Source organism: Podarcis gaigeae (assembly GCF_964106915.1).
Source record: "Podarcis gaigeae genome assembly, chromosome: Z".
NCBI classification, from domain to species: domain Eukaryota; kingdom Metazoa; phylum Chordata; class Lepidosauria; order Squamata; family Lacertidae; genus Podarcis; species Podarcis gaigeae.
The window spans coordinates 10,583,401-10,602,338 of record NC_139691.1 but is presented as its reverse complement, the minus strand read 5'-3'; the positions used below and the strand labels follow the sequence as shown (position 1 = coordinate 10,602,338).

The window sequence follows — 18,938 nt, the reverse complement described above, 5'->3', positions numbered from 1 at the left end:
TCCTGTCTCACACAGAAAGTGGTGGACCCCCCCAGCTTTCAGCTGAGAGCTTTCCTTTATTCTTCCAGCCCCTCATCATGTAAGATCTCAACAGGAATTACTTCTGAGTAGACATGTATTAGCTAGAACTGTTGTATGATTATCATATTTACCTAAATTAAACCTCTCAAGAGCTTCTTCTCTGTCATGGTTTGTCACTGGCTGTCCCTCAAGATCTTCCAGTGACCTCAAATGGAATATGGTATACAGACGATAATGAGGAAGGTTTACAACAGGATTGTCTGCCAGAAACAGAGAAGTCAAGTCTTTAAGAGACTTCAGTTTAGCTACCTCATGGAGCTGAAAGAAAGGAGGGGAGGTACAAGAATTAGATATTCTTTGAAGCATGAAACATATTCCATTTTCTGCTTATAGACACATAATCTAACATAAAATATTAAGTCAATTATTTATGTTAAAACTGAACCCAGACCAGTGAAATCATACTGTGTCAGTGATAACAAGGCATTAACAGTGTTTACACAAAGGCAAAAAAACACCAGAGCTCCTCAGTCAAAATGTTAGGAGATTTCATTTGAGTGCTGAAACATGTGTTCCCAACAAGGGCGTATCTTTCCATGAAGAGATATGCCCCCCCCCATCAGAACTGTTTCTCGAGTTTTCATCCAAGTCCTAAACACAAGTATTGTTCAGAGTGTTGTACAAAATGCCTCCAAGGGCTGTTTCTAATGGTGCAAGAAACTTTGTGAAGGTCTTAAGCTTAAATAATTCAATGAAGCACATCCAAAACTTAAAGCAAAACTGAATAGTTTTGACTCAGCCCTAGTTAAAATTGAGAAAATATATCAGGTGTGGGGAACCTTTGACCCTCCAGATTTTGCTGAACTGCAACTCCCATCATCCCTACCCACTGGCCATGCTTGCTGGGGCTGATGGTCAAAGGATCCCAACATCTGTGATACATGGACCTGAATGAAGACAAAAGGCCTCAGTTCAATAGGTTAAAAAAAAACTTCAGGAATCCTTTAGCATATTCTGTCTGCTGGGGCATTCTAAGGTGACTGTCATGGAATCTCAGTGCTCCACGTAGCACTCTATGATAAATTCTAGGACAGTCACTAAGCTCATACAGGGAACTGATGTATACAACCTTATTATTGCTCCACTTGGATGGAGAACACACCTACTCTCCTCCAGCTGTGCATTGCTGGAGAGAGTGCCACTGGAGAGCCATGTGCCTATCAGGGGCACTCAGCCAGAATTACTAATCTTCTCACTGAAGAACTCCTGAAAAGCTCCAAAGGCCTTCTGGAAAATAGTTTTGCAAGCTACTGCCTTAGCATATGTCAACATATAATTCTAAGCATCATACAGTGGGAATCTCTGGGGGGAAATCCTCACACTGACACTTGCTCTTGGCTTTATGGAAAAATTGCTGGAACTATATGATTGTCTCTCATTTTCTAGTCCTCTTTACATTTCATCACATGAGAAATGTACCCTACTTCATCTTATCTTCCTTTAAAATCATGTATTTCTGTGATTTGTCACCAGATGAAAGCATTCACAGGTGCTTGGAAGGCTCAATCTTTAAAAGTAAAGAAATAATAATTAAATATAGCTAACTGCTATACATGGTTATTATCAATCTTCTACAGAGACAGCGATTTTCAAATGTCTATAAGTGTTATCTTAAGGAAAAGGCTTAAAGAAAGAAGTAAGCAGACAACAACTAAAATCCAAAAACAAGGAGTGTTCTGCAAGCATCGCTCTAAGTTGAAATCACTTACTGATGATATTTTGTTTTTTCTCAAATTCAGGATGCGCAAGGACCTGAGTTTCTTCCCTACCCATGCTGGGATGTGCTCAATCTCATTGCCAGCAAGGTTCAGCTTCTGTAAATTCTGTAGATGTTCAATACCTTCTATTTTACTGGTGAACAGAGAGAAATGTTGAAGTTATATATTATAAGATGAACAACATCTGTATAGCTTTAAGTTTCTCCTAGGACACAGGGAACATTTTCAAACCATGATTTCTAAAACCAGGAACAACTCTCATACGTGCTCACATCTGGCTTCATAGTTTTTTAAAAGGCTTAGCCACAAACACTGGAGACCTGTTGAATATTCTACCATTTCTTCCTAAACCTTTGGGTTTGGAGTCATGGAATCCTAGTGCTCTGCATCTGTAAAGTATGTTTTGTTTAGTCTACAAACAGAAAATGAGACTCCAAGCCAAAAAGCTTTGAGGAATTAAATTTACAGCAAGCACAAGAAAGAATAAGATGCAATTACAATAGATGTTTGATAAATGATTATTTCATGTAAATTGAGTTCCTCCAAAACTATATGCAGCTTTTCGGCTTGATACCTGGTTTGGTGTTTGCATAACTGTTTTCATTTTGCCATTTTAAAACAAATATAGAATAAAACATATATTTAGGGAGGACAAACAATAGCTATCAAGATACTATGCCAGTAAATAAAATTTCTGAAATCAGAAAACTGTTGCAATATTGTTGGGGATTTTCAGGAATGTTAAGCAAAACTTCATTAAAATATTATTGTAAATACTGTACTATTGACTGTTTGGAAAGGTTCTATTTTACGCTCCAAAAACTATACCATTCTAATCAGCATATGGTAGGAGGGAAATTGCTTGTGCCCTTCTCTGCTTTCATTTGAAAAGGTTTATCATGCCTGCGTTGTTATGCCTTGGTGTTGTTGTTTTTTTTAAAAAACCCCACACAACTCATTGCTCTAATCCACATTTCATCATAGAAAAGCTGTTTCACCAAGTGAGGAAGTTACATCAAATGTAGTGTGTAGAAATCAATGGGCAGCCTGATCCAAAAAGATAGTTAAATGGTAGCATTCAGGTTTAGGCAACTTAACTTCACAGAGTTAACTGTGCAATCCTAGACATATCTATTCTGAAGTGTTGCAGCCTGACAGTGAAAACTGGTGTCATCCAAAGTCCTATCAAAGTCCCCCTAGTCCACTGACCACTAAAGGAGCCAATTCCTAGGGGCCATGGGGACTTTGGACCCCACAATAACACATCGGAAGCTACGCTTTGGTTTTTGAATGTTTTGGAAGTCGAATGGACTTCCAGAATGGATTCTGTACGACTTCCAAGGTATAACTTACATATCCAGAGTGAGCAGGAACACAACCAATGTGGTATAGAATGTGGTATAAGACAGCTTCCCATGTTCTACCTCTACAATCATGAAGGATTTTAATACCTTGATGCCATTTCTGCATCAAATTATGAAAGCTGCTTTGCTAAAAAAGTACCAGCACCAAAACAAAAGCACTAGAGCTACAGACTCCTACAGCCTGGGTTATTTTTAGTTCTCTCTTTGGTGGAAGCTGTTCCTGTTTCATGGTTCACAATCCCAATGTAGCAACATTTTGCAACAATGAATCTTTTAATGCACCATACTAAGAAAACAGTATTTTGCTATAATCTTGCTTACCATATTTTGTTGAATGATAGATTGAGGTCACGTAGCTTTAAAAGTTTGTCTAGTTTTTCAATCTTCTCAATCAGATTGTTACTGAGATTGAGGACCTCGAGTTTACCACACTTCTCAAGATTTTCTAGGTACTGAAAATATACACAAGATATAAAACTACTAGAATAGTGTTGACAGTGAGATAAAACAGTAGCCTTCTATTTTTCAGAGCCATGCTGACAAACAATTAATCATTGCTATCAACTGAGATTAATAATTGAGTGTAATTGTACCAACTGATTTTGAACTTTTAAAAAAAGTTTCACCCAAGAGGCATTTAAAAACTTATTTTGAGCATCTTAAATATTTGGAGGCAGCTTCTCAAGTGGCCAAATTCAGAGATGTAAAACGGTTGTAAAAAACCAGCTTTATCTCAGTCTGATACTGAGAAAGAAATTGCAAAGAAAGACATGATTACTAGGTTTTCTGCTTACCTTTGGGCATAGCCACGATTTATTTTAGGGTGGCAGACTTTATGTGGGGGGGGGGCGCAGAACCAAGTTATTTGTGATGCAATTGGTTAGTTAGTTAAATATTTTTATTTACTTATTTGAATTGGGGCAGGGGCACCTTCCCTCCCCTACAAACCTTTGGCTACACCCATGTGGTTACTCATCATTTTAAGCAAATGAACTCAATTGAATTAAAGTTATTTTAAGCTGTGCCTAATTCTCTTCAACAGGACACCACGTTTTATTTTTTCTTCCAATTGTCTTATTCACACTTCCTGGTAAACTATAGTCAATGGTTTGCTGTGAATGTGCTGATCCAATTTTTGCTCTTTCCAACTCATGCTAGGAGGAAACAAATTGCTGGTGTAGCTTTACATTCAAATCAGGGATGATGCTTTGTTACACTACCCCCAAAATCAGGAACTGGAGCCATGGTTTGTTCTTGGTTTACTCACTAGGGTCCTTTAATCAGGGACATAATGCTAGGTCACGGGTTTATTTTTTTTCCCTCCATGTGCTGGTGGGAAACAATATTCAGGGTAAACCATTAACTATGGTTTACTGCAGAGATAGCCAACATGGTACCTCCTCTAGATGTTCCCATTATACCTTACCATTGGCCATACTGGCTGGGGCTGATGGGAGTTTTAGTCCCACATATATAGGGCATACTAGCAACTCCTGGTCTACAATGAAATGTGAAATATGCTATTGTATTTAGTTTATTAAAATGGTGTCAGGACTTATTTGGGGAGCCTCTCAGAATGGGATCCAGCCAAGTGAACTCACTAGGAGTCTTTTTGTTTACACTACTCTCTTCAGGCACAGAAGGAAATAAAGGTGTAGAACATCAGCCTCTGTGATTTGCAATTTGTATGAATGCTCTGCATTGACTACTCAATATAAATTCTGGAGAGCCTGGTTTTCCACCCTTGCTTGGGCTGTAGAAAGGTTATTGCTTTTAGATAAAACCTCTAAGCTAGGGAATTCACTTATTCTGGTCTGGATAATTTGCCTTGATAAATAGCCCTAGAAGCAAGTCATTGGAACAGGAGTACCAGCAATATATAGTATAAAAAAATCGACTGTATACTTTTTAAAAGGCATGATATAAAGTCAAGGACTCTATGGGTAGTTTTTGTAGGCAAATTGGAATGTGCAGTGGTAGCTCTATATGCAGCAATTTTTTTGTTCTAGGTGAATAGACACAAGTCTGACATTCCCCTGAGTCCCATCAGGGGGAAAGGTGAGAGGAAAAATAATAATAAACATTATACCTTAAACTTCTTTCCCCCATCTTTGGCAAGGGAAAGATTTAGAGTAGTTATGCGTGCCAGATTTTCCTGTTTGGACAGCTTCTTGATAAGAGTCTCAGTTATGTATCTGATACCTGGACTGATACAGTTGTCATCTGAAATGAACAATAAGGTATTGCTGTGTGTGACAATACAATAATAGAAAGAAAAGCATTCAACTGAAAGTTTTGTCATAAAGGACAAAATATCTGATTGCATTAAAAAGTGCTTTTAGCATGTTCATAAAATATGTAGTATGACAAAGCAAACCTATTAGTGAGTTGTTTCTATCACTGAGCTAATAACTTTGGATACTGACACTTCCATCATGAACCTCATAATGGTCTATGTTTATTGACCATCAAACTTGCCATTTATCCCCTTTGCTTTCCATTATCATGTCTCTTTACAATAGGAGTGCCTAACATGTAGTCCTCCAGATATCATTAGACTCTGATTCCTACTAGCCCCAGCTAGTATGGTCAAAAGTCAGGGGTGATAGTAGCTGCAGGGGAAAACATCTGGAGGGCCACAGATTCTCCATCCCTGTTTTAAAAGTTCAGTAATTGTCTTTTCAAAGAAGGGTATTATCTTTCAATAATTCTTTTTCTATTTTTTATGGTTCCTTCCATTTCCCCTCACTTCTTCTCCTGAACTCTCTTCCTGAACATCTCTTACTTTAAAGGCATTTTTAAAAATTACTTTTCCATGAAACCTTTTGGCCTAATGCTTAGATTTCACTCCCAACTGAAACCAAGCAGGCATACCCTGACAGAACACTTATCCCAACATGAACACACCCAGATCCTATGTTCCAAAGCTGCCAGTCTTTGTCTTTGGCCTAGAATGCCCCCTTTCAGAGCTTTCTGTGAATTATTGCTGGTGGGAAAACTGCTGCCTGCAGCTTACCACCCACATGGGTGCAGCTAAGTTCTCCACCATGGCAAGTCCAACTACCCAGCATTGCTCCTCTCTATAAGCACTATGCTAACTTCTCCACCATCCATTAACGTGGAAAGTAGGGACAGAGTTCCAAATAATACAGCAAGATAAAAGAAACTAATCTAACAAAAACAAAAATAGAGAAAGTCCTCTCTCAAAGGTAGCTCTTAACTCTTGTCTCACACAGAAAGTGGTGGATCCTCCCACCTCTTTCCTTTCTTCGCCCAGTCACTCACTCAGGGTCCTTCCACCAACCAGGTTCTTCTCAGTGTGCCCTGCCTGGTGCTGACTTCAACAACTTTTTGTTGCCACATTAAAACATGCCATAGTTTTGGGCAAGGTGTGCTGGGACAACTGAAAAGCTCCTCTCCTGTGTCACCAACCTCTGACCTTCTTTTGGATGGGGCACATGGAGAAGGCCCTCCGGTTCTGAACAAAAGAACTCTCTAGTGGGCCCTCTGGCACCTCTAAACACACTCAGCTGCACCTGCCTGAGAACATGTTGTGCTCTTATTATCTACAAAATGCTCTAAATAGATATTAGTTTCTGGAATGCTCTTCCTAGGGAGCATCACCTGGTACCTTCTGTTGATGTCATTTTCATGCCAGGTGAAACAAGGCATTGTGTTATTTCCTGTCTTTAACTCTTTTTTTCCTGTGTTATTATTATATGAAATTGAGGTGCCTGGAAATACTGTGCTCTATAGTGGAATACATAGTTATCAAACAATCAAGAAATAAAAGCTAGTTCAAAAGCCATATTCTATTGTTCCCCCACCAAAATAAAATAAAATCCGGGCATATGTCTAGATCTAAATGTCAAAAATGTATAGTTTAAAATGCTATTAACTACTATACCTTGTCCAATTGAAGATTCAGAGGGAATTCCTGTATCACTTTCTTCAGGTGCATTTCCTTGATGCCTTTTCCCCTTTGTCAGATAAGTAGCTGGAATACCTCGTCTGCTCAATGGAGATGGTGACCTGCTGCTTGAACTCACAGTAGACATTGGACTCCGAGTTCGAGATGAAGACAACAGTCTATTTCTAAGTGGTGCTCTTTGTGGCTGGCCTTTCCTTACTGCACAGAATGCTGCATAGTATTAGGTGAAAAGCTACAAGCAGACAAACACAAGATCCTCTTTAAATCGTTTCCAAGGGCATAAAAATATTCATATACTGCTCAAATGTAATCTACAGATCTTAATTATTGGTTATGTTAAATGAATATTAAAGAAACTTTCTTTCAGAGCTTTTACAACTCTCATTCTTCATCCTTATTTTTAACTGTTCTTTCAAAAAGTGAAACTCAAAGTGACTTACAAAATGAACTTTAAAAATGAGGATAAACCAAAAAATAATAAGGAAAGCCACTAGTGCACACGTCCCTCAGTGCAACTTGCCTAGTAGGCAGCCAGAGCTAACTCAAATTTCATGCCTTCTATCTTTGCTTACTTACCACGTCCTCAGTTTGCTTTCAGGAAGCTGTGGTTTCCCACCCCACCCCCACTAGTGCAGAAACACTTTAGCTTATATGAACAGTTTCTGTTAGAGTTGTAGGATAAGAAAACCAGCCAAAGAAGCAAACTACATTAGAGATGCCTCCACCTACAACTACTTTCTTGAGGAAGAGTATTGTCAGTTGCCTGCCTATTACAGTTATAAACATGAATGGCAAACATCAGGCCTGTTTTCTCCTTAACTGTTTCAGCAAAATGGGAGGCAAACAGATGACAAATGGTAAACACACACACACACACACACACACACACACACCAGAGAACAAACAACTAAAACTGACTTTTGTAGGGTGCAAGTCTACACCTAAGAGTGTTTTGTGCCCAGCATGTGTGTCCCTCTGTGTGTATTATATGTAATACCCTGTGTTACATAACACATTGCCTTCCCAAGAATACCTGAAGGCAGTTCAAGCTGTTTCTGTTGCTAAAGCACATCTACTATCTGCCATCTCATTTGGACAGTAACAAAAAGCAGATCACAACATTAATTTTAATTCACTTGATATATAAAGCATGCACATTTTGATGACTCATATGGTCTCTGCTGTAGGCTCTTCAAAGCAACCAGTCATATTGCCCAAAGCTAACTTAAAACTAAGGCCACTGTTTATTAAACTGCTACGCTAAGCTACTTCTCCCTAACATTCTCTGCTGCTATGAGTCTGCAGAAGGAAAGGAAAGTACACTTTAACCTCTGCCACCAGTCAGGGATCCAATGGCCAGGGAAGACCATACCTCTTGTCTCCTAGGAAGCTTTAAGGCAAAAGGTAAATGACCTCTGGACGGTTAGGTTCAGTCAAAGGCGACTATGGGGTGTGGCGCTCATCTCACTTCAGACCAAGGAAGCCAGTGTTTGTCCACAGACTGCTTTCTGGGTCATGTGGCCAGCATGACTAAACCACTTCTGGTGAAACAGAACACCATGACGGAAGCCAGAGTATACAGAAATGCTGTTTCCCTTCCCATGGCAGAGGTACCTATTTATCTACTTGCACTGGTATGCTTTTGAACTGCTAGGTTGGCAGAAGCTGGGACAGAGCAACAGGAGCTCACCCTGTCGTGCAGATTTGAACTACCAACCTTCTGATCAGCAAGCCCAAGATGTTCAGTGGTTTAGACATAAGTGCCACCCGTGTCCCCTCTCCTAGGAAGCACATCATGGCAAAAGAGAAATGAATGTGGCCCAATTCATTGGCTGCAGAAGGAGAAGCGGCACAGAGCTTGCTTCTGTCCTCTCTGGCAGAAATAACACACAGCTCCAACTCCCAGTTGCCCTGAGTGTGCACAGCCAATTGGTCTCTGCCAAAGGCTTCTTATTTGTGTGAATGTAAAGGCAGGAAGGCTCAGTTTTCCAGATCAAATACAGCAGGGACGTCCAACTTCATAGATTGACCAGGAACACCCCGGGATCAACCAGTAGATCACTATTGACCTGTTGGACATGCCTGAAATATAGTATTAATGCTGAGAGAACAAGAACATCAAGAACTGGTGCCTAAATTTGCTTCTTTCCTTTCCCCTACCCATTCTTTTTCATACATGTCTATTAGATTGTGAGTCTGCGGGCAAGGACTGAATTATCTTTTAATCTCTCTGCAACACTTGGAAACAATGGATTCTTTATAAGGTAAGAATAGCACATTTATTATTTTAACTAGCTTCTTAAACACTTGTATAACTAACAAAACTAACATTGTGAGGCTGAGATGAAAAAGAAAATTCAAAAAAAGAGTATTTTTTTTGGGTTTTAGCGAACGCTAATCCCACTCAGTGTAGAACTATTGAAAATAATGGACAAAAGTAACTTAGATGCATTAATTTCAATGAGTTTACTCTGAGTAGCAGTGCTCTTTTTCTAGAAAAAGAGATGCTTGAACTTACAATGAACACCTCCCTTGTTCTCTTAGAATGGCAAAGGTGCTCACCTGAGAGGTGCAAGAACTGTGTTCATGCAACTTCTGGCTGAAAAAAAAGCCCTGCTGAGTAGAGCTCGGTTGACAAAAACCCTTTTGTCATACATGCTCTAATTTATTTCACCTAGATTTTAATACTCATAATCCTACATATCCTGCAAACAGCTTCACTGATTTGTTTAATCTGTCCACATATTATCTTTCTTTCATCTTCACTTTTTCTTTCCTAGCTATTTAACATGTGGCTGGTGGTTAAATACTTCAGACTCGTTTGATACTGCTCTTTATCCTTGTTTACTGAAAGCATCATTAAAAGACACATCACTCAGAGTAGCTTATTTTTTTAAGAGCTGTCTTTTTGATGATGCTTTATAAAACAAGCCAATGTAACTTCAGACAGAACTTTGTTTTCATATCCATATGATGTTGGATAACAATCACCATATTGTACATCACAATCTCACACACTCCTAGAAGTAGATTGTCTCCAAAATATGGAAGACATGAAACGCTCAAAGCAGAGAGGTTGAAGAAGCTGGGAAACATGAACAGCCTCCCCCAACAATGTGGCACTTGAAAGAAGGGCAGATTATTTATTACATCTTTATCCCAATCATTCTTCAAGAAGCATTGGGCCACATGTGATACAAAGGCATTTCCTAGAGGAAGCTTTTTTTGGAGTGTGTGTGAGTAGGATTTGCAGTGGCCCAAAGCTTATTTGGGGCTGCACACCTCCAGTTCTTTATTAATTTATATGTGTATTATTAGCATAGGGGTGCTATGTTTAACAGCATCTTGTATCAAAACAGTGTTGGACTGGACATGATGTTATTGTGCTTCATACAGGGCAGTTTCCCTCTTGTAGTGCATGTTTCCCACTGGGGTGGGAAATCCCCAGTTTTTCATTCATGTGTGGCATGAATGAAATATTAAATATTAAAGTCCCTTGTGCAAATACAACACTGTTAAACAGAGAAAATGCTTTTGCTTCTGGTCATTGTGATGTATGAAATAGGGTAGCCCTGATTATATTGGTGTGCAGAACAAGTACCTTATTGAGGCAGCTTATTTACTATCCTTAAAAAGAACTGCTTCTTTTAATCATGCTGCTCTATTTAAATTTTTTACATAAGAAATTGGGAACTAGACACCAGCCTCGAGCTCTTAGCATGCTGTCTGTTCACCAATGAAACGTCTGTCATGAAAGGCTTGCAATCCTATACTCGCATATTGACAATAAATTCCTTGCACTCCATGGTTCTTACTCCTGAATAGACATGCACTGTAGATTGCATTGGAGATTCTTAACTGTGCTATACAATACTCAGGTAAACCTGACTCAGTTCAGCGGGAGCTTTAGTTCATTCTCCCCTGTGGGTGGGGTTCCTCATCTTTTCTGGATTACCAAGAAAGTTGGGTAGAAAATAGGGCTGCTGTTGCTTGAATTTGTTGTTTTAATTTGCTACATTAGTGTGCATTATTATTGCATTTCATTTATGAACAGCTTCCCATGAAACACCTTGAAGAAAGTAACAATAAAAACACCAATAATAAATCAACAGTAAAAACAATTTCAAATCCAAGACAGACACAGACTGGGATAAAAATCTCTACTTTAAAGGATTTTTGAAAAAGGAAGGTCATAATAATATTTTTCTATTATTATTATTACTATTTATCATCGTCATTTGTTTATTTATTAAGCAGGACATAGAAACAGTGGTATAGGATAATCATATTTAAATTGCACTGATATGCATTGTAATTATTATGATTATTTTTAAAAAAGAAGACTGACATGTAATGCGAGTATTTTTTATTATGAACATTATTTTTAAATTGCACTTCTCTCTTTCTTACTACAGTTATACCTTGGCTCCTGAACTTATTGGTACTCGGACCTTTTGGCTCCCAAATGCTGCAAACCTGTGAGTGTTCCGGTTTGCAAACATTCTTTGGAACCCAAATGTCCGACAGGGCTTCCGTGGCTTCCAATTGGCTGCTGCAGCCAATTGGAAGCTGCGCTTTGGTTTCTGAACGTTTTGAAGTTCCGTTCGACTTCCAAGGTACGACTGTATTCTGTTTGCAACTCTGGAAGACATGTAGTGTGCTTTATTTTAAAGGATTTAGTTGTATTCAGCTAAGTTCTACACTGAGGAGACCCACTGAAAATAACAGATCTAAGTAAGTTATGCTCATTATTTTCAGTAGGTCTGTTTTCTCAGTAGGAACTATTATTATTGATTTATTAATCACCTTATAAATCACCATCTCAAGGCAATTTACAGATAAAACAATTACAACCAGGTACACTTAAAACAGAAGGGACGCGGGTGGCGTGGGTTAAACCACAGAGCTTAGGACTTGCCGATCAGAAGGTCGGCGGTTTGAATCCCCACAACGGGATGAGCTCCCGTTGCTCGGTCCCTGCTCCTGCCAACCTAGCATTTCGAAAGCACGTCAAAGTGCAAGTAGATAAATAGGTACCGCTCCAGCGGGAAGGTAAACGGCATTTCCGTGCACTGCTCTGGTTCGCCAAAGCGGCTTAGTCATGCTGGCCACATGACCCAGAAGCTGTACGCTGGCTCCCTTGGCCAACAAAGCGAGATGAGTGCCGCAACCCCAGAGTCGGCCACGACTGGACCTAATGGTCAGGGGTCCCTTTACCTTTTCTTACACTTAAAACAAAAACGAAACCTTAACAAATGAACACTCGTAGTAATACTTGTCATCGCATATGTGACAAGTGCACACAACCGGAGGTTCTTTCTGTTTAAAAAGGAAAGGTCAGAGCTTATTTCGTTCCTTTTCTTCCTCTGGCCCCACGGCCCTGAAACTACTCTTACAATTCACCGTGTTAAAACATAAATTTATGCTGAAAGTGTGTGGGATAGAAATTATTTATTTATTTTTTTTATCAAAGTTGCCCGTTCTTTATTATTGATTAATTAATTGAGGAGCACAGGGCGATTTACAGTATAATGATCCTGCCCACGGCAACCCTAAACCACTTACAACCAGACAGACAATAAAGCCCACTTAGATACATTAAAACCATGAGGAAAGAGAAACACATTTAAAAAAACATCCCATCCACTTACTTCTAAAAGTCAACAGAAAGCCAAATAATCAAATATCTAGAAAGAGAGAGAGAAAATAAACTAATCCTTCCTCCTTCCCTTAACCTGTGTGGGGGCCCTGAGGTCCGACACCCCACACACCTCCCCAAAGAGAGTAAGGGCGTCCCGACTCCTCCTTTCCCCTTGGATGCGCTGAAGGGATGAAGGCACTCAACGGCAGCCGCCCAACGGCCTATTCCCGCCTGCGTTCCCTGAGGGAGCCGCTTTGATTACTCCCGTCGCCATGGCAACCCCTCAGGGCGCGGGCCGAGCCTCACCGTCACTGCTAACATTCCGGGGCTTGCAGGGGAGCCGCTGCCGGGCTCGCTCGTGGCCCGGCTCGCTTTTATATAAATGTCTTCTCGACCGTCTTCCCCTTTCCTTCTTCCCTCCAGTTTTGAAACTTGATGGAAATTAAACAGGAAGGCGGCGGCTCAGCGCTCGCCGGTGAGGATTTGCCTCACGCTGACAAGCAGATCCTTTTAACAGCCCGGCGACGCCATCTTTGACGGCTTGAAAAGGAGAGAGAGGGTTGGAGCGCGGGGGCGGGGCTTCCCGCAGTGACCACGCCTCCACCCCGCCCCCTCGCTTTCTCTTTTTAACTGTTCTTCGCCCAGATTTAGGTCGTTGGGCGCTTTCCCGCCTTTTATTGTCAACGTCCCCGCCTACTGTTTCCGCGTCTCTTACTATGGCTCTTACAACTAACTAGCCCCATCTAGAGGCGAGTCCTATTGAGTTAAATGGGACTTAAAGTTAAGTGAGCCTAAGGTTACAGCCTCAGGCTGCAATGTTGGATGCACTTACTTTGGAGTAAGCCCCGTTTAACTCAATGGGAGTTACCTCAGAGGAGGCTTGTGTATAGGCTGGTACTGTTGTTTTGTTTATTTGTATTTATTTCAACACACGTATAAAAGGCCTTTCAGGGCGAAGCCTCCGAAGGCAGCTTGCAAAATGCAGACCTTCTGTTTGGGAAAAGTGTTGTACAGAACATGTTCTCTCTCTCACTCTCTCTCTTATAACACATAAACACCACATCTTTTTACCTGACAGAGACTAAAGGCAGAGTACACATTAAAATAAGAACCACTAAAAATATAGAAAATAATAATAATAATTTTATTATTTATACCCCGCCCATCTGGCTGGATTTCCCTCCACTCTGGGCTGCTTACATCACATATAAAAAAAATGGAAAAAAACCAGACATTTAAAATTTCCGAATACAGGGCTGCCATGTCTTAGGCTGCTTTTTTAACGAGTTCAAAGTAACTTAAATAATCAGTGATGTAGGATGAAGGTTTTCCATAATAGAAAATTTTTCATTTCTAGAAATGCATTGTTTCATAAAATTAGTAGTTTTAACAAATGAACACATTGGCTGTCGAGTTGGGCAGGTATTTCAAAACAATTGTAAAATAAAATAAAATAAACAGTTATAGAAATAAACTACCGTATATGCATGAATAACAACTATTAAAACAATGAAAATAATGACAATAAAAAAGTAGTGCACACAGTCCTTTAATCAAAAGCAGTCAGTTCCCAAAAGCCTGTTGGAACAGGAAAATGTTCAGTTGCCAGCAGAATGACAACAAGGAGGGAGCCCATCCAACTTTTCTAGGAAGGGTGTTCCAAAGTCTGGGAGCAACCACCAAGAAGGCCCTCGCCCTCCCAAGCATGCCTGTGAGGGTGCTGGGGCTGGGAGAACGGCCTCCTTGAAGATCTCAAAACCTTGGCAGGTTCATATTGTGGGATAGCCAGCCTTGTATAACCAACATGCAAAAGTCTAATTAATGCACGAAGGGGTTAATACCATAGAGCAAGCTGTTCTACCTCGGGTTACATACGCTTCAGGTTACAGACTCCGCTAACCCAGAAATAGTACCTTGGGTTAAGAACTTTGCTTCAGGATGAGAACAGAAATTGTGTTCCGGCAGCACTGCGGCAGCAGGAGGCTCCATTAGCTAAAGTGGTGCTTCAGGTTAATAACAGTTTCAGGTTAAGAACGGACCTCCAGAACGAATTAAGTTCTTAACCCGAGGTACCACTGTATTAATCTCAGTTGATAGCATGATTTATTGTTTCTGTCAGCATGGCTCTGAAAAATAGAAGGCTACTGTTTTATCTCACTGTAAACACTATTCTAGTAGTTTTATATCTTGTGTATATTTTCAGTACCTAGAAAATCTCGAGAAATGTGGTAAACATTCATCTTTTTTTGCAGTCTCATCACTCTGCAATCTCATGTTCAGCTTGTGATGAACTATAAATACTCATTCTGAAGTAAGGGGCAGTGCCTAAGGGTCTAATTTATAGTGAAAGGCTAAAGGATGGGCAAGAGAGGAGATGTTGGAAATTCTAAAATGTCCTGAAATTTCAGTACACTACTACATTTCCTTTAAAGCCAGTAAAAACATCCCATAAAAATATAAAAAAACATAGCTATGCCGAACAAAGGCAGAACCATGCTACCCTTCAAATTATGGGCCAAAGTTAAGGGCCATGGGAAAATAAAAGTATTTACCTGGTGCCTAAAGACGGATTACGACGGCACCAAGTGTGCCTTACTGAGAAGGCCAGATCTTGTACTTTCACACTCTGAACTTCCTATGGGGCAGATGAAGAAGGGCCTCACATGGATGATTGCAGGGTCCAGGTTGGTTCATGTGGAGAGAGTTCCCTATTTTTTAATCTATGCATTAATGATCAGCAACAGAAATTAATTGCTGTAACAAGTAATTAGGTTCTGTGATAATACTGATTTGTAAGTAAGCATATATAGTTATTATTTATTACATACGTCAGGCTACTCCATCTAGGCACTGAGCAGGCTGAGACCTGTTTAACTCAGTGGCGTAGCGTGGGTTGTCAGCACCCGGGGCAAGTAATTTGCGCCCCCTAACCTGTGGATTTGTGCCCCCTAACCCATGGATTTGCGCCCCCTAACCCTAACCCCCAGATGTTGCGCCCGGTGCGGCTGGCCCCCCCTGCACCCCCCACGCTACGCCACTGGTTTAACTTCAGCAATGTGGTTGCCACATGAAGGCCTTTTATAATATTTTAACTAAGATTTATATATTGTAATGTTTCAGGCATGAATTTGGTAATATTATTGGTTATAAAAAGTATTTTCTTTTTTAGTTTGCATTTTGGAAAACATGTATATAAATGTGTTTACAGTGTTATGTATTTTTTTTCTTTCTTTTTCTTTTCTTGTAAAATTAAATAAAAATTAATAAATAAAGAAGCATGAGGTTAAATTTTTTTTAAAGGCCTTTCAGAGCCTACACTTAGACTATATCGAACAACAGGGCGATAATCACAGCAACAGTGAAGGAGATCCGCATTGTGTGCAGCAGTGCTGGTGGTGGGAGTATGTCACTGTTTTTGCTCACCTCACAAGCTACCTCTGGTTTCTGGAATGCAGTATGCTGAAAATGGGCCTGAAGGATTTCACACAACAACTTTTTGTTGTGGTTCCATGCTGCAACATTTTGTTGCACTTTGTAGCAGTATATTATCAAATACAGTATTGTTTACAATAGATCTCCCATTTCTGAGTATGGTGTCCCATGTGTTTGGATTTTCTTTCTTCCACATAATATTTTTCTAACCTGTGAGGGAGCCCCAAGAAAACTAGGATGACTCCCGTCTTTGCACATGACAAGGGATAACTTTCTTACTTTTCACATAGGAGGGAGGAGTGACCTCCTGCTAAGTGTGAAGGGTATGGGTATGATTTCATTGGTCAATGATTTCTTTTGCAAACAGTCTTTCCTGTAAACGTTGGTTAAAGTATTTGTTTAAACTTGCAAAATCTTGCATAACATCTGTTTTCCTAGGACATTCCACTTAGCGTGCACAAATCAAAGACAGACATCTACAGAGGCACATGTCTACACAGTTATACTATATTTAAAAAAGCGGAAGCTTACAATACCAACTTTGTTCTTACACTAAAAGTCTAACATCCACAAAATGAAGGCAAGTGTAAAATTGCTGCTGGGGTGGGTGGGTATGGCCATACGATCTTAGAATTAAGGGAAAGGGTCCCTCTGTTCAGCTCATATCACAGTCCATGGTTCTTTCAAACAAAAACTCACTCCAGAGTTTATTCACAAGCTTTATTTAGATGCTCAGACAACATACGTTTAAAGCACATGGCTCCCCCAAAGAATCCTGGGAACTGCACTTTACCTCTCATGGAGTTACCATTCACAGCATCCTTAACAAACTACAGTTCCCAGGATTCTTTAGGGGGAATCACATGCTGTAACTGTATGGTGTGTACACAGCCTGGCATGTTAGTGTGTCCTAGATACTGCACACAGTGTGGCAATAATGGCTCTAGGTTTTACTGGAAGTAAGGTTCCAGCATCAATATATAGGCAGTAGTAAGGAATCTTTTTTTGATCAAACTGCGGGAGGCAGTGGAAGACAGGATTGCCTGGTGGTCCTTGGGGTCACGAAGAGTTGGATACGACTAAACGACTAAACAAAGGAATCTTTTTGGACGCGGGTGGCACTGTTGGTTACACCACAGAGCCTAGGGCTTGTCATGCTGGCCACATGACCTGGAAGCTGTACGCTGACTCCCTCGCCCAGTAAAGTGAGATGAGCGCCGCAACCCCAGAGTTATCCGCGACTAGACCTAATGGTCAGGGGCTCCTTTACCTTTACCTTTAAGGAATCTTTTTAATCCCAGAGGCCACATTCTCTCACTGCAGGCAACCTTCTGGATACGTACATATCAGTGCTGAATGATATCGGAAACAAAAGTGGGTGAGGCTAGATGTAAAAGCGAGCAGAACAATGGATATGATTCTTATCTTTATATGGTAGGGTATTTTCCAGCCATGCTGAAGCCAGAAGTTTCTACGCATACTCACCAGCATACAGTCAAGTAAGAGGCATAATGACACTTCAAAGACACATTCCAGCCAGGCAAAAGCAATTAAGAAGGGTCTGGAACAGGGTGTGGTGAGGTGATATGGCCTGATGAAAGTGGTTGTGGCTGGAAACAGTTCCAGGGGCCTGATAGTTAAGTGTGGAGGGCTGCATTTGATCTGCAGGGTTAAAGCCCCACTTCTCCTTTTGATGGATTGAGAAATGAAATAAGGAGGTTATCAAAGTGGCTTTCCTAGTTTTAAATAAACAAGCAAATTCTAAAAAGGCATATACATAAAATAACAATGAATAAAAGATGTTAAGCAACTGTGCTGTTGTTTTTTTTAAAAAAAACATGTTTAGTGTTTTTAAAAACATATGTTTAGTGTGGTACTATTAGACAGTTCAATAATTGTGTAATCTTTATTTATACAGTGAGTTTATCCTGAGACATATTTTCTAACTTTTAAAAAACATAGTTGACAACTATTAGACAGTTCAATAATTGTGTAATCTTTATTTATACAGTGAGTTTATCCTGAGACATATTTTCTAACTTTTAAAAAACACAGTTGCCTCAACATCAAGCTAGACATAGAAAAGATAAACCAAAATGAAGCATCATGTTCCAGCCAATCTCTGCAAACCATTCAAAAGAGGAAGGTCTTGCATTACTTCCTAAAAGGTTTGTATTCTCTGGGGAGGAAGGAGTGTCTCCCTCGACAATATCTTCCTCTGTATGCACAAGATTAAAGACACACAGAAATGAAATCTCCGAATTAGGTGCTCCTGTTTGACCCAGCCAACTTAATTTTTTTCTGGAATAGAGAAGGGGAATTTTTCTGTGATGAAATGAAAATCCTCTTCAGATATCAGAGATCTGATGAATGATTAACTTAGAGAAATTTTGCTAGCAAATTCCATTTACAGACTTGCAGGCAACCAGAAGACCAAAAGGCTTGTCTCCCCCCATCAACCTCAGCTGCTCAGGGCAAACATGAATCTTCTTGGTATTTTCTTATTTCTGGCCTTTTGTGGAAGAGGTTTGACTCAGGAGCAAACGTAAGTAAGGGTTGCTTGTGTCTGTTGTTGTGTTAAAATGGGGCAGATGCAGAATGGGGCTGTCGGGTTGCTAACTATGACAAGATTGCAAAGAATTCTCCAAGAGTATTGCTGGATTCCATTTACTATTGCTGATGCAAAAGTAGTGCTTTTGATTTTGGAAGCCTTAGGTAATATGGACCCTTTGCACTTCAAAAAGCCTCTTCTTCCATAGCTTTGTACCGAC

The 18,938-nt window shown here is 40.1% G+C and overlaps 2 protein-coding genes and 1 long non-coding RNA gene across 6 annotated transcripts in view; 1 reads left to right on the top strand and 2 right to left on the bottom strand.

The window, feature by feature from the left end:
- The window catches only part of CNTRL (centriolin), a 63,685-nt gene extending 50,404 nt beyond the window's left edge, over positions 1–13,281 (bottom strand). Inside the window, exons 1-7 of one of the 3 annotated variants that reach the window (XM_083721559.1) lie at positions 13,042–13,281; positions 12,746–12,781; positions 7,071–7,326; positions 5,253–5,386; positions 3,485–3,615; positions 1,791–1,932; positions 153–339 (exon numbers count right to left, since the gene is read on the bottom strand). In XM_083721559.1, the coding sequence (XP_083577685.1) occupies positions 153–339; positions 1,791–1,932; positions 3,485–3,615; positions 5,253–5,386; positions 7,071–7,221 (745 nt within the window). In that variant the 5' untranslated portion in view covers positions 7,222–7,326; positions 12,746–12,781; positions 13,042–13,281. Of the gene's footprint in view, positions 1–152; positions 340–1,790; positions 1,933–3,484; positions 3,616–5,252; positions 5,387–7,070; positions 7,327–12,745; positions 12,991–13,041 lie in introns of those variants that run through there. The other 2 variants (XM_083721561.1, XM_083721560.1) reach the window with 2 other exon arrangements.
- Positions 13,282–15,197: 1,916 nt separating this feature from the next.
- Positions 15,198–15,857, bottom strand: LOC310836567. Its single transcript, XR_014560154.1, has 2 exons — positions 15,774–15,857; positions 15,198–15,601 (listed from the first exon to the last, which is right to left on the bottom strand). It is a non-coding gene; the product is annotated as an uncharacterized lncRNA (long non-coding RNA).
- A 2,487-nt stretch (positions 15,858–18,344) lies between these two features.
- C5 (complement C5) overlaps positions 18,345–18,938 on the top strand; it is a 72,660-nt gene continuing 72,066 nt past the window's right edge. For both annotated transcript variants that reach the window (XM_083721582.1, XM_083721581.1), the window contains exon 1: positions 18,345–18,712. In XM_083721582.1, coding sequence (XP_083577708.1) covers positions 18,648–18,712 — 65 coding nt within the window. In that variant the 5' untranslated portion in view covers positions 18,345–18,647. The remainder of the gene's footprint in view (positions 18,713–18,938) is intronic.